This window comes from Pristiophorus japonicus, chromosome 3 (genome assembly GCF_044704955.1).
Source record: "Pristiophorus japonicus isolate sPriJap1 chromosome 3, sPriJap1.hap1, whole genome shotgun sequence".
Lineage (NCBI taxonomy): Eukaryota > Metazoa > Chordata > Chondrichthyes > Pristiophoridae > Pristiophorus > Pristiophorus japonicus.
Genome location: NC_091979.1, coordinates 284,285,286 through 284,301,396, shown reverse-complemented (window position 1 = coordinate 284,301,396; position 16,111 = coordinate 284,285,286). Strand labels below are relative to the sequence as shown.

General features: G+C 44.8%; 1 protein-coding gene across 1 annotated transcript in view; it reads right to left on the bottom strand.

Annotated features, from left to right (window-relative positions):
* The window catches only part of tcerg1l (transcription elongation regulator 1 like), a 947,310-nt gene that overhangs the window by 206,465 nt on the left and 724,734 nt on the right, over positions 1-16,111 (bottom strand). Inside the window, exon 10 of the mRNA XM_070876773.1 lies at positions 12,249-12,384. Coding sequence (XP_070732874.1) covers positions 12,249-12,384 — 136 coding nt within the window. The remainder of the gene's footprint in view (positions 1-12,248; positions 12,385-16,111) is intronic.

Sequence of the window (16,111 nt, the reverse complement as noted above, 5' to 3'; positions counted from 1 at the left end):
AGATTTTCAAAAGGCCTTAGATAAGGTATCCCATAATAGACTGATGAACAAGGTCAGAGAATGCGGAGTCAGGGGACAAGTACCAGAATGGATAGCTAGCTGGCTTCAAGACAGCCAGCAGAGAGCAGAGGTAAAAGGTAATTATTCAGTGGCAGAAGACGGGTAGTGGTGTTCCACAAAGATCAGTGCTGGGACCACTGTTGTTCACAACTTATATTAACGATTTAGACTTTGGAATCAAAAACACATTTTCTAAATTTGTGGATGACACCAAATTGGGGGGGATAGTCAATACTGAGGAGGACTGCAACAAATTACAGGAGGACATTAAAAAACCTGCAGAATGGGCATATAATTGGCAAATGAAGTTCAACACTGATAAAGGTGAGGTATTACATTTTGGTAGGAAGAATAGGGAGGTCACTTATTCCTTGGAGGGTGCGAGCCTCGGTGGAGTAGAAGAGTACAAATACACAAATCACTAAAAGTCGCGTCACAGGTTAGCAAGGCAATAAAAAAAGCAAACTAAGCTTTATGTCTAGATGTATAGAATTGAAAAGTAGGGAAGTTATACCAAACCTGTATCGAACATTGGGTAGGCTACACTTCAGGCCCAGTTTTCCCGGTGGTCTCCCTGTTTTCTCGGCGCTCTCCCCTCTGTGAGATTGATGAGGCCTTCACGCTGGCAGTTTGAAAGGACCGTTGGGGAGGGTCCGCTGGTGTGCACCAGCATGCAATGCCGAAAAAAGTCCTCCTGCCCACTCCCGCCCAAGATTCACCCGAACGGTCCTCCGCTCCAGCAGGAGAAAAGACCGCCGCATGAAAGCAAGTCTTACCTGGACAGTAGGTATGAAGACCTGCAAGAATAGGTCAGTGAGATACTTAGCTTTATTTCTTTTGCAGCAGTTTTGTTTGAAAGGGTCCTCTGAAGGTTTTGTCACGTTTTGTTTTTTATTTATAGAACATTTTTTTGTGTGCGTTCCCCCTCTCCCTGGGCCCGACTCCAGTCTCGGCGTAACTTTGTCGAGGATTGCATTTGCCGACCAGAATCCCACCTATCACCCTCTACTGCCCAGAATCGCCGTGTAATGGCCATTTTTTCCGCCGGGTGTTTTTTTTCACCAAACCTCCGGCAAAATACTGTCAGGATCTTAGCGGTCTTTCCAACGGTAAATGGGCAGAACTTGGCTTTGATCAAATTTGGGTCCTCAGAGTATTGAGTACAGTTCTGGTCACTATATTATCAAAAGGATATAGAGGCACTGGAGAGGGTGCAGAGAAGATTTACAAGGATACCAGAAATGCGAGGGTATACACATCAGGAAAGGATGAATAGGCTGGGTCTCTTTTTTTCTTTAGGGGTGACCTAATAGAAGTCTTTATAATTATGCAATTAATGAATATGATATAATTGGCATCACAGAGACATGGCTTCAAGGTGACCAAGGCTGGGAACTCAACATCCAAGGGTATTCAACATTCAGGAAGGATAGACAGAAAAGAAAAGGAGGTGGGGTAGCCTTGCTGGTTAAGGAGGAAATTAACACAATAGTAAGGAAGGACATTAGCTTGGATGATGTGGAATCTGTATGGATGGAGCTGCAGAATACCAAAGGGCAGAACACGCTAGTGTGAGTTGTGTACAGACCACTAAACAGTAGTAGTGAGGTTGGGGACAGCATCAAACAAGAAATTGGGGATGCGTGCAATAAAGGTAGAGCAGTTATCATGGGCGACTTTAATCTACATATAGATTGAGCGAACCAAACTGGTAGCAATATAGTTCAGGAGGATTTCCTGGAGTGTATTAGGGATGGTTTTCTAGACCAATATGTTGAGGAACCAACGAGAGGGCTGGCCATCCTAGGCTGGGTTATGTGTAATGAGAAAGGACGAATTAGCAATCTTGTTGTATGAGGCCCCTTGGGGAAGAATGACCATAATATGGTAGAATTCTTCATTAAGGTGGAGAGTGACACAGTTAATGCAGAGACTAGGGTCCTGAACTTAAGGAAAGGTAACTTCGATGGTATGAGATGTGAATTTGCTAGAATACACTGGCAATTGATACTTAAAGGGTTGACGGTGGATAGGCAATGGAAAATATTTAAAGATCACATGGATGAACTTCAACAATTGTACATTCCTTGTCTGGAGTAAAAATAAAACGAGGAAGGTGGCTCAACCGTGGCCAACAAGCGAAATTAAGGATAGTGTTAAATCCAAGGAAGAGGCATATAAATTGGCCAGAAAAAGCAGCAAACCTGAGGACTGGGAGAAATTTAGAATTTACCAGAGGAGGACAAAGGGTTTAATTAGGAGGGGGAAATAGAGTATGAGAGGAAGCTTGCCAAGAACATAAAAACTGCCTGCAAAAGCTTCTCTTGATATGTGAAGAGAAAAAAATTAGTGAAGACAAACGTAGGTCCCTTGCAGTCAGATTCAGGTGAATTTATAATGGGGAATAAAGAAATGGCAGACCAATTGAACAAATACTTTGGTTCTGTCTTCACGAAGGACGACACAAATAACCTTCCGGAAGTACTAGGGGACCGAGGGTCTAGTGAGAAGGAGGAACTGAAGGATATCCTTATTAGGTGGGAAATTGTGTTAGGGAAATTGATGGGATTGAAGGCCGATAAATCCCCGAGGCCTGATCGTCTTCATCCCAGAGTACTTAAAGAAGTGGCCCTAGAAATAGTGGATGCATTGGTGATCATTTTCCAACAGTCTATCGACTCTGGATCAGTTCCTATGGATTGGAGGGTAGCTAATGTAACACCACTTTTGAAAAAAGGTGGGAGAGAGAAAACGGTTAATTATAGACCAATTAGCCTGACATCAGTAGTGGGGAAAATGTTGGAATCAATCATTAAAGATGAAATAGCAGTGCATTTGGAAAGCAATGACATGATCGGTCCAAGTCAGCATGGATTTATGAAAGGGAAATCATGCTTACAAATCTTCTGAAATTTTTTGAGGATGTAAATAGTAGTGGACAAGGGAGAACCAGTGGATGTGGTGTATTTGGACTTTCAAAAGACTTTTGACAAGGTCCCACACAAGAGATTGGTGTGTAAAATTAAAGCACATGGTATTGGGGGTAATGTACTGACATGGATAGAGAACTGGTTGACAGACAGGAAGCAGAGAACTGGGATAAACGGGTCCTTTTCAGAATGGCAGGCAGTGATGAGTGGGGTGCTGCAGGGCTCAGTGCTGGGATCCCAGCTATTTACAATATACACAAATTATTTGGATGAAAGAATTGAGTGTAGTATCTCCAAGTTTGCAGATGACACTAAACTGGGTGGCGGTGTGAGCTGTGAGGAGGACGCTAAGAGGCTGCAGGGTGACTTCGACAAGTTAGGTGAGTGGGCAAATGCATGGCAGATGCAGTATAATGTGGATAAATGTGAGGTTATCCACTTTGGGGGAAAAAATACGAAGGCAGAATATTATCTGAATGGCTGCAGATTAGGAAAAGGGGAGGTGCAACGAGACCTGGGTGTCATGGTACATCAGTCATTGAAAGTTGGCATGCAGGTACAGCAGGCAGTGAAGAAGGCAAATGGTATGTTGGCCTTCATAGCGAGAGGATTTGAGTATAGGAGCAGGGAGGTCTTACTGCAGTTGTACAGGGCCTTGCTGAGGCCTCACCTGGAATATTGTGTTCAGTTTTGATCTCCTAATCTGAGGAAGGACATTCTTGCTATTGAGGGAGTGCAGCGAAAGTTCACCAGACTGATTTCCGGGATGGCTGGACTGACATATGAGGAGAGACTGGATTGACTGGAGTTTAGAAGAATGAGAGGGGATCTCAGAAACATATAAAATTCTGACGGCACTGGACAGGTTAGATGCAGGAAGAACGTTCCCGATGTTGGGGAAGTCCAGAACCAGGGGACACAGTCTAAGGATAAGGGGTAAGCCATTTAGGACTGAGATGAGGAGAAACTTCTTCACTCAGAGTTGTTAACCTGTGGAATTCCCTACCGCAGAGAGTTGTTGATGCCAGTTCATTGGATATATTCAAGAGGAATATAGATGTGGCCCTCACGGCTAAAGGGATCAAGGGGTATGGAGAGAAAGCAGGAAAGGGGTACTGAGATGAATGATCAGCCATGAATGGTGGTGCAGGCTCTATGGGCCGAATGGCCTACTCCTACACCTATTTTCTATGTTTCTATGTTTTGATACAGTGAATACAGAGGGAATGTTTCCACTTGTGGGGAAGAGCATAACTAGAGGCCATCAATAATATAGTCACCAAGAATGCCAACAGAAGAAACTCGAGGATGACTTGCTTCCACGAGTTCACAGGTGTTTCAATGAAGGACCTGATGTTCCAGTCCTGAACTCCAATTGAGGGGTTGGAAGATGCCTGTGCGTGAATTTATTTAACTTGTGGCGTGGTGAGAATGTGGAACTCGCTACCACAGGGAGTGATTGAGGTGAATAGTATAAATGCATTTAAGGGGAGACTAGATAAGTATATGAGGCAAAAGGAATAGAGAGTTATGCTGATAGATTTACATGAGAGGAGGCTCGCGTGGAGCATAAATGCCGGCATGGACTGGCTGGACCGAATAGCCTGCCTCTGTGCCGTGTATCCTATGTATTTAATCCTATGTATTGCCTGATAACAATGCACTGTGTTTTACGGCCTCTGTCATTTAAAACAGCATATCCCTCAACTTGCTTGAGTAATGCCACGCAAGGTCCACGAATACTATATTAAAAAATGGCACGTCACTTCCTGGCTCACACTTTAGGCATCGTCTTTTGGGAATTACATAGGGGTAGAAAATGTATGAGCGTTCTCCCACTGTAACTTCGGTGGGATCCACGAGGAAATTATGCTAAAGGCTGCTCAACACCGTTTCGCCGAAGTTACCGCTGATGTTCTGCCAAACTTTCTGCCGGAGCTCCAAGCTTTCTGGCAATCTTCATCCGAATTAAGTGAAAATTCCGGGGCAATTTCTCATCACCAAATTTGTGTGCAGCTGAGAGCATTTTTTCCCCCAGACCAATGCTTATTTTCTCTAGTTGACTGACTAATTTGGAAAGGCCAACCAAACAAATCAGTCGAAACAGCTTGTGATTTGCTGAGTAAATAGAATTTGTAGCATAGCATGTAAAAATATGAAGAAAAAAATAACCATAAATTCCATCTATCAACAGGCAGGCATAAGAGTTTTATCTTGAAACTTTCCATTGTCCTAGACAAATGGCCCCATTCATGTTTTCAAAGGATCATCACAGCATTGCTGATCCAAGCCCAGGTGTTCGTTGCATCATACACCTAATGGAGCTGAAACACGGCAGCTTTGGTCTCCCTTTTATTAATCCCGTGATGCGAGGCTTGCTCAGGAATAGACTTTGCCTCATTTCCCTTTTTAAAGGGCTCATTTATCGGGCCCACACATTAGAAATAAGTAAATGTGGCAAAGATTGTGTCTGGCTTTGAGCACAGCAATCTATCTGCTTCTGTCACGTGTACTGAAACTTTTATGTGATGATAGTGTTATGTATTTAACCCCTTGTAACCTGCATCACACCTGACCACCAGAGGGCCTACCTGTTGGAGTTCCAAGGGATCCCAGCATCCCTTGGGAGCACAGTATGTAAGCAGGTCACCCACGAGGTACCTGCACTCTGGAATCTTAATAAAGGAGCTAAGGTCACACTTGCTCATTGCACACAGTGCTCAGTCTGACCATTTATTATGAGTGCAACAGATAGCTTACTAACTATCCTTGGAGATTGATTATTCTGATCTACAATGTCCCAGTAAGGTAAGTTATAAGCCATGGGGTCTATGGCTTGTGTAGTAACACTGGGTTCACGAAGATCACTTGAATGGAATATCCTCTTGTTATCTATAGCAAAGTTAGCAGCATTCATGTTAGTCACTAGTAATGGAATCATGGCTTTTGCTGTACAATTCTCCTAGTTGTGCAAAGTCAGTCGTTGTTTGGAATATTGGATGATTTTTTTTTAATTGTTGGATCCTAAAAGACCAGTGCACTGGGAACCTAGGTAATTTATATCTTGTATTTCCCATGAGGAGAAATGGTCTGTGTAGATGCAACAAATATATATGGTGAGGTGTAACATGATGAAAATAACTTGTTACTTATACAAATTGTTGAGTGAGTATACATCCCCATTCAAAAATATGAATTGTACCAGTGTATGATTACAGGAGTTTATACACATTTTTGTATGACGTCCTTGGACCCATCCGGTTTCAATTCTTAAATAGTTCGATATTTTACCTTTTGTGCAAAAATGTGTATCTTAGCTCAAACACTGGAATGATTGCAGTGGAAGCCATGGTTGTTGTGTTTGTTCAGATTCATTGTGTCTTTTGTCTCTTGAGCATCCCCAATTTTCTTCCCCATTCCATTGACGGCCGTGCCTTCAGCTGTCTCGGCTGTAAGCTCTGAATTCCCTCCCTAAACCTTACCGCCTTGCTATCTCTCACTCCTCCTTTAAGAAGCTCCTTATGTCATGTATTCAACCAGCATTGTAACCCATGTATAATCTGACCTAAGTTGTACACTGTGAGAACAATGACTACTAGGTGGGAGACACTCCTAACCTGGACCTTCAGGTACAAAAGGGGAAGCTCCACCCACCTTCATCACTTGAGTGCTCAGGAATAAAGGACAGGTCACAGACTGACTTTCTCTCAAGCATGGGCCTCGTGTGCATTTATACTGTATAGTAAGGACCTATCAATGGCGACGAGAAACTGGGATTTAAACCACGCGAGCATGGCCACGAGCAGAATAGACGAGAGGTACTGTGTTAAGGAATGGTTGGGACAGAGATTCAACATTGTTAAAGCAGCACACAGTTCTCCAGACAGACAAGGGCAATCAGGCATGCCCCAACATGTAGTTGAACCCAGAGGGGGAGTTCGACAGAGACAATGGCAAGTTGAATGGCAATTCACGCCATTGCAAGAGACAATGCGGCGAGTAATGGGGCCATCGACACCTGTTAATGGCGCACTCAAGGACAGTCACAGGAGCAGTCAGGGACGATCGACTGGCAAGGGATCTTTTGTTTCCAACAACAGCTCATGTTGGAGGCGTGGAGGCACACACTCAGCCGGAGTTTGCAGAGATGAGCAAAATACCTGCAGAAATTGCAGAAATGAATGCTGGGGGAAATCGCTGGAAGCTGAAGTTCAGTGAGTTCATGTGGAGCACGTATACAGTCCATACACCAGGACGCCACCGATAATGATGAAAGTGCTCCTCAATGGCATCCCAGTATTAATGGAGCTAGACACGGGGGCCAGCCAGTCCCTGATGGGTATCAAACAGTTCGAAACGTTGTGGGTGACCAAGGCCAGGAGGCCAAAATTATCGCCGATTGACGCACAGCTACGGACTTACACAAAGCAGATCATTCCGGTGCTAGGCAGCGCCACTGTAGTCGTGACCCACAAAGATTCGGAGAACAGGTTGCCACTCTGGATTGTCCCGGGGGACGGTCCCACACTACTGGGGAGGAGTTGGCTTGCTGTCATGAACTGGAAATGGGGCGATGTCAATGCAATTTCCTCTGTGGAGCGAGTATCATGCTCACAGATCCTGGACAAATTTGACTCATTATTTCAACCCGGCATTGGCACTTTCATAGGGACTAAGGTAATGATTCACATAAACCCGAATGCCAGGCCAGTACATCACAAGGCCAGAGCGGTGCCGTACGTGATGCGGGAAAAGATAGAAGGCGAATTGGACCGCCTGCTGAGGGAAGGCATCATCTCGCCAGTCGAATTCAGTGACTGGGCGAGCCCGATCGTGCCGGTGCTCAAGGCGAATGGGTCGGTCAGGATATGTGGTGATTACAAGGCCACCATCAATCGGGTGTCACTCCAAGACCAGTATCCGCTACCGAGAGCGGAGGACCTCTTTGCGACGCTATCCGGTGGCAAACATTTTTCAAAATTGGATCGGACCTCAGCTTACATGACCCAGGAGCTGGAGAGTGAGTCGAAGAAGCTGACCACCATCACGACACACAAGGGGTTGTTTGAGTACAACAGATGTCTGTTCGGGATTCGCTCGGTCGCTGTGATCTTCCAATGAAATATGGAAAGCCTCCTCAAGTCGATTCCAAGGACGGTGGTTTTTCAGGACAACATCCTCATCACGGGTTACGATACTGAAGAACACCTCCACAGCCTGGAGGAGGTGCTACACAGACTGGACCGAATAGGGCTGCGACTGAAAAAGGTGAAGTGCATCTTCCTAGCTCCAGAGATAGAATTCCTGGGGATGAGGGTTGCAGCAGACGGGATCAGCCCTACCGCGTCCAAAACGGAAGCAATCCAGAGAGCACCCAGACCCCGTAACACGACGGAGCTGCGTTCGTTCCTGGGGCTCCTGAAATATTTTGGTAACTTTCTTCCCAAATTGAGCACGCTGCTAGAACCGCTACACGTGCTGCTACGCAAAGGTCGCGAATGGGTCTGGGGGGACAGCCAGGAAAGGGCTTTTAATAGAGCACGCAATTTGTTCTGTTCCAACACTCTGTTAACACTATGCGACCCATGTAAGAAACTTGTGTTAACGTGCGATGCGTCATCCTATGGTGTCGGGTGTGTATTGCAGCATGTCAGTGTCAAAGGTCAGTTACAGCCGATAGCTTATGCCTCCAGGAGTCTGTCCCAGGCAGAAAGGGGCTATGGGATGGTAGAAAAGGAGGCGCTCGCATATGTATATGCGGTAAAGAAAATGCACCAGTACCTGTTTGGCAGGATATTTGAGCTGGAGACAGATCACAAACCCCCAACGTCTCTTTTGGCCGACAACAAGGCCATAAATGCGAATGCATCGGCCCGCATACAGAGGTGGGCACTCACGTTAGCCGCCTATGACTATACAATTCGGCACAGACCGGGCACCGAAAACTGCGCCAATGCACTCAGCAGGCTCCCACTAGCCACCACTGAGGGGGCTACTGAGCATGCTGCTGAGATGGTCATGGCTGTTGAAGATTTCGGAAGCTCACCTGTTGAAGCTTTCGAAAGCGAAGGCTCACCCGTGACAGCCCGTCAGATTAAAGTCTGGACAAATAGAGACCCGCTATTGTCTCTCGTCAAGAAATGTGTCCTGAATGGGGACTGGACAGCCACGTACAGGGCATGCCCTGAGGAATTTAAACCATTTCACAGGCGGAGGGATGAACTCTCGATTCAGGCCGATTGCCTACTGTGGGGAAACCGCGTAGTCATGCCCCCGATGGGCAGAGAGGCGTTCATCAGAGAACTCCACAATGGGCACCCGGGCATTGTCACGATGAAGGAAATTGCCAGGTCACACGTTTGGTGGCCAGGGATAGACGCAGATCTGGAACTTTGTGTTCGCAGGTGCAACACGTGTACCCAGCTGCGCAATGCACCCAGGGAAGCCCCCCTTAGCCCCTGGCCATGGCCCGCCAAGCCTTGGTCACGCATCCATGTGGATTACGCAGGTCCTTTCATGGGAAAAATGTTTTTGGTTGTAGTAGACGCCTACTCCAAATGGATCGAGTGTGACATTTTAAATTCAAGCACATCCTCTGCCACGGTAGAAAGTCTACGGACAATGTTCGCCGCCCACGGTCTCCCGAACGTCTTGGTCAGCGACAATGGCCCGTGCTTCACAAGCACTGAATTCCAGGACTTCATGGCAGGCAACGGAATTAACCATGTCAGAACGGCACCGTTCAAGCCGGTCTCAAACGGCCAGGCAGAACGAGCAGTGCAGATAATCAAACAGGGGATGCTCAGAATCCCTACAAAGCTGCTTATCATGCCTCCTGTTGGCCTATAGATCCCGACCATACTCGCTCACAGGGGTTCCACCCGCAGAGCTGCTAATGAAAAGGACGCTCAAAACCCGGCTATCCCTTATACACCCCACCATGAAAGAAATTGTCAAGAGCAGGCGCCAGCCACAATATGACTACCATGACAGGAATGCGAGGGCGCGATGTATTGATGTAAATGATCCTGTTTCTGTCCTCAACTACGCTGCAGGGCCCAAATGGCTCACAGGCACTGTGATTGCCAAAGAGGGGAATAGGATTCTGGTAATTAAACTTACCAATGGACAAATCTGCCGCAAACACGTGGATCAAACAAAAAGGAGGTTCAGCAACCCCATAGAAGAAACAGAGGAAGAACACGATGTAGAGTTCACTCCACCACAGGTGACCGAACACCGGAACCAAAAGGAGGAGAGCCCAATCCCTGTGGGCAGTCTGGATAGGCCTGAGGCACTGCAAACAGCAGACACTCAGGCCAGCGCCCAACAACCGAAGCCCCAACTCAGGTGCTCTACAAGAGAGCGTAAACCACCAGAGAGACTCAACCTGTGATCCCAATAAGACTTTGGGGGGAGGTGATGTCATGTATTCAACCAGCATTGTAACCCACGTATAATCTGACCTAAGTTGTACACTGTGAGAACAATGACCACTCGGTGGGAGACACTCCTAACCTGGGCCTTCAGGTACAAAAGGGGAAGCTCCACCCACCTTCATCACTTGAGTGCTAAGGAATAAAGGACAGGTCACAGACTGACTTCTCTCAAGCATGGGCCTCGTGTGCATTTATAGTAAGGATCTATCACCTTAAAACCTAACTGTTTGGCCAAACTTTTGGTCACCTGTCCCAATATCTCATGTGGCTCGGGATTAAATTGTGTCTGATATCGGTCCTGTGAAGCACCTTAGGACATTGTACTACTTTAAAAGCACTAGACAAATGCAAGTTGTCTCAGTTTGAGAAACAGTCGGCAAAACAAAATACATACATCTGTATTAAAGCATTGCAAATTACTAACAAATGTAAACTTCTTGTGAGCAGCATACATATTTAAGTGATTGGTTTTTGACATCATAAATGTACAAATATATAAACCATCAGGGATCTGAATCTAATTAAATCAGATCTTGTTTGATTAGACTTTGGGGCAGAAATTGTCCCATCCGATAAGACCCGTGGTCGCCTGAAAGCGGCAGCTATGGGGCAGCGCAGAATGGCCGCTGAGTCTCTGCGGAGGGGCTGCCATTTTGAAAATTGCCCTTCCTCAGGTTTGGAGCAATGTAGGGGATGGCCCTGCCCGTTTTCCCGCTGCGGCATGCATGCGCTGACCCCTTATCGCCTACCGATGACCCCTTCGAGAACTTGCCCCTCGGGAAATTGCCACTTTCCCGGAATTGCCCCACAGGAGCGGCACCGCTGCTGATTGGTGCCCCCAACACCTTTTGCAGTCTCTGAGGCTTGGTGGTGTGGCTGCCCTTAAAGGGGAGGTGTCGCTGTGGGCAACGCGATTTTATTTTTTTCTGTCGGCCAATTGCCAGGTCGGGCCGACAATTATGGGCCCGGGTTCAGCCGGGCTGCTACTAGGCAGACGTGCACCCGCTCTTGTGTGCCAGGCCGCTGGCCCGGCCGAAACCCTCCCTGGTGGCCCAGTGTTTTCCACGAAAGTAGCTGCAGCGTTTGCAGCAGCCCTCCCCTTTAATTGAAGGGGAGAGACATTGGGACGCGCCAGTGTGATGACTGACAGCATTGGCTACTCCGTCCCGCCTCACTTCCGCCCCGCTAGTGAAGCCCATCCCACTTTCGCCCCCATGATGATGCCACTTCCGTCCTGCTCCAAACAAATCCCCGAAAAGCTGAATTTCAACAGTTAGGCCGTGCAGAACAGCGTGGGAACTGTGGCAATCCAGGAGCCATCTGCAACAACAAGTTCATCATGAGGGCAATTATGACTTCTGTAAACATCCGTTTCCCTCCCTGCCTCCCCGCAGCCCAACACGAGTAGGCAGCCACTGGAGGTTCCAATTCATGGGCAGACGGCTGTCGAAGATGTACTCAAAATGATGCTGCCGCCCTCCTGGCCCATGCAAGTGGGATGTCCTCCCGCTGACCCCACTAACTCCAGCAGGGCCAGCAGCGTCAGGATCATAACCCGAGGAATTTGAGGACGTTATATCTGGAGGAGTTTTGAATATGATGCATCTCCTGTTAACTGTTCTTACCAACTCCTGAAGAAAATATGATTTTCACAATCACAATCACAAACTACAGCATTCCAGTTGGACAAAAGTTGTGTCTTTTGATTTGAATCATCATGCAACATACTGAAACATAAACAATTATTACTAACTGAGAAAATAAGTAAAAATAAATTACTGCAGATTAATTTTGTGTGCTCTGGAAGACTTCTTCTTACCCCTCTCTCCAGAAGCATATTCCGAAAATGATTTATACGTTCTTCTAAAGGAACAACTGTCCTGTGTGGAGTATTTTCCAGATTTTTTCCATCCATTTCTTCCTTTGCTGGATTAGCAATCTCTGGCTGTTCAGTTCTTTAAAAAAATATGATTTTTATAATATTAATTTGAATTAATGGAAAGAAACATTTGGCTATATTTTCTGCTTTTAGAAACTGTAACAAATCAAAATGTTGCCGATTTCATTGTCTACTGGATGCATTTGTACAGCGGTATTTCACTCGCCTCAGTGCCAGAATCCTGGCCAATCACAACTTGCTCATTTCATGCTAACGGATCAGACTGGGATATCCAGAAAAAGGGTCACAACCTCAAGCACACCAAGTTCAGCCAACGACATTACAATAAGATGAGCCTGCCTTGCCACAGCTCGGAAACAGTTGTATCTTTCACTAAAGGCAAAACCTCTGAAATGAATAAAAACATAATCCTCAATAGTGAAACTGCTCTTACTTTCTTGTTCAGGACGATTAGAAATGCAGACACAAGTTTCTTGCAGCACTATGTGTATGTGCTAGGGTTGCCAACCCTTCAGGATTGCCCTGGAGTCTCCAGGAATTAAAGACTAATCTCCAGGACACTGCTGTCAGCAACCCAGGCGGAAAAAAAACACAGCAGCATTAAAAGAATTGTGGCTCTTTTAAAAGTCTCTTTGAACACTTCTATTTACTAGTTCTAAAATATCGGACTTGGGGGAAAAAAAGGCTGTTTAACTGACAGTCAAGAATCGTCCAATCAGGTAATGAAGTCTACAAAAGCAAAATATTACGGATGCTGGAATATGAAATAAAAACAGAAAATGCTGGAAATCTCAGCGGGTCAGGCAGCTTCTGTGGAGAGAAAACAGAGTTAACGTTTCGGGTCAATGACCCTTCGTCAGAACTGGCGAATGTTCAAAAAGAACAGATTTTAAGGAGCATAGAAAGGGGGAGGGGAAGAAAGAACAAAAGGGAAGGTCTGTGATAGGATGGAAGGCAGGAGAGATTAAGAGAAACAAAAGTGATGATGGGCTGAATTGAAATGGTAATTACAGAAGTTAGAAAAGGGTTAGTCTAAATAGGGTATGAATGGCAGAATAATGACAAGCTGCCATTGGAGACAAAGAAAAAAAAAGCATAAGGTCAGAGGGTGGGGGCGGAGGGGTTGAAGGGAGCCAAAAATGGGCAGAGGTTATGTTATGAAATTGTTGAACTCGATGTGGGTATTTATTTTCCAATCCACTCGCATCACGAATTTGGACGTGTCAGGTGACCAAAGGCAGGAGTGTGGGGGGTGGGGGGGGGAGCGTTGGAGGCAGGACGTCAATAATGACACCTCCAGGAATACATCCAACCGGAGTTGGAAACCCGAGTGTGTGCTGCAGTTCCGGGATGTTGTGGATGATAGCTCTCAAGACCATTCTGGACACCAGAACATTCATTCTCAGTGTTGCAATGCTATTTCCACAGCCAGGTGATCAGTCAATGCAACATTCTCCAGCTCTGCAAGCGAGAGGAAACTACCTTGGTTGTTTCCATCTCCCTCAACTGGAATCTGAAAAATCTTTTTCCATAAAACAAGGCTCTAACAGGTCTTAACAAATTGTCACTGTCAGCATACACGTATGAATGGACAGGAAATGTGAAATAGAGGTGATCATGCAGTAAATTGCCATTACTGCCTATTACTTGGTTTCCTGTTATTTGAACACACTTCTCTATGGATGGAGAATTTTTAAAAATTTGTTAGAAAATATAGCCATTAGGTTATGAGAAAGGGAGTTATAACAATTCCTGCATTAGATGTGAATGACCAGAATCAGGCCAGTGGAAACTATAGTGGTGTCATGCTGTGGTATGGTATGTGTCTTTAGTTACTTATATACTTTATGCATTAGCAAACTTTACAGAATAAGGATTGCGCCAACATAGTTTTTTTGCAGTCAATAGGATCTTCATGCATCATTTATATTAGCATTATTTTTAAGTCAGCATTATGAAACTTCATTAGAATGTCATAAATTTAGTGGAAAACTCATCTTTTATTTCTTTGGTTGTCTATTATTGTATTTCATTTCAACAAACCTAACCGTGATAATGTAAGAAATATTACAAATCCTTTGCTTGATTTTAAGATTCAGATCCAAAAATACCACATTATCCATGACACGGTCGTGATTTACCTTTACTGGAGAATTATTACACTCTTATGGCTGCACATCATTAAATTGCTTGAGATTGTAACAACACCCTGCAAAGTTCATCTTATTCAAAGCTGAGATGGGTATGCTCATGCATAAACATGTGGTTAGTCTGTGGACATTCTCGAAGAAGGTGGACACGAGAGACCAATCTGACAGTATGAAAAACATTGGCCTGGAATTTGCGGTGGGAAATGACGGCGAACTAACAGCGTTCGCGTCATTACCCCTGAACTTCAGGATTTAGCGCACGTGCATTTAAACACGGAAATGCTGAAGTTGCCGTCAGTCATTCACTTCTCCGACACTGGATTTGCTGTGGCTGCATCCCCTGCAACTAAAAAATAAATGTTTTTAAAAGTCTGTTCATGATATTTCAGCTTCTACCTTATCCCCATGTGAGAGTCCTAATTTTTATTTTGCACTCTGTAATTTTTTTTAAAGTCCAGATAAAAGCAGTTTCTCGTTTACTGTCTGAGAATTCTACAATGTGATTTGCTGCTTAGACCTCACAGAAACTTGCACTTGGACTTCCCATTACAGAGTGCTGAAATCAATTGAACATTGAAAAAGGCAAACTTCTCACCATGGAAAAATTGCGAGATCTCTGTGGGCAGCTTTTTTCGGGGCCAGCAACGAGCGCCGTTGCATTGTTGCTGACCGCAAATATGATTAACACTGAGCTACATTCATGCAAGCCACTGTAAAAGTTAATTGTTGTTAATATTTATTACAATATATAGGCATATTCTATGACAGTCTTAACACTTGACCGCACCAAATCCTTAATTGGGCAAATATCCAAACATGCTAATCAACTGCTCCAATCATCAGTTGTAACTTATTATGTAGAAGACATAAATGCCTACTGCACTCCACAGGAATCTAATTAAACAAATGTTGTGCACAATTAATATGCAGTTTTGGTCAGGGGGCATGTTATGATACTGATGACAAGAGGCATGGTACTTAATAGTACAAAGGTACTGGAATAATTCTAATCATGAAAAAGTTTTCAGCACACCACTAGATCTCCTTGTCAAATGAATTTATTAATTTGCAACATTTTTCATTTTGTGAAATTTATCATTGCCTAGCATCAAAATTATTCATAGAATGTTACAATTGTCAATCGTTTTATTACTTATACAAAACAACAGCTCTGAATTTGTGATCGGTATGACGGTGTACTCGAAGTCATAGTTCCTTTGAATTGAATTCCCAAAAACCTGAAGTTGTCTCCACAGGGATTGTGTGATACTGTGCGGAGCGTACTTCAGGGCCAGCAGCGAGTACCTTCTCTTCGCTGGTGGCTGCAAGTTCCGGGCCAATAATGTACAAACAAATTCTGCCCTGATTTTATTTTCTTGAAACATAAATGTAGAATTTTGTAGGTACGAGGATTAAGGAAACTGTTAGTTTATTTGCCAATACTGTTGATGCATTTTATGACTTCCCAAGCTGTTGCCTCTTTTTAATTGATCCATAAAAATGACACGAGGTTGCCCTAGTGTCATCAACAGAAAAACACATTTGCACCCTTTGTTTTAAGGAGGCACCAAAAGGAAACTTATAAAACAAAATCATAATATTGACGCCAGTCATTACAAGTAATATTTAATT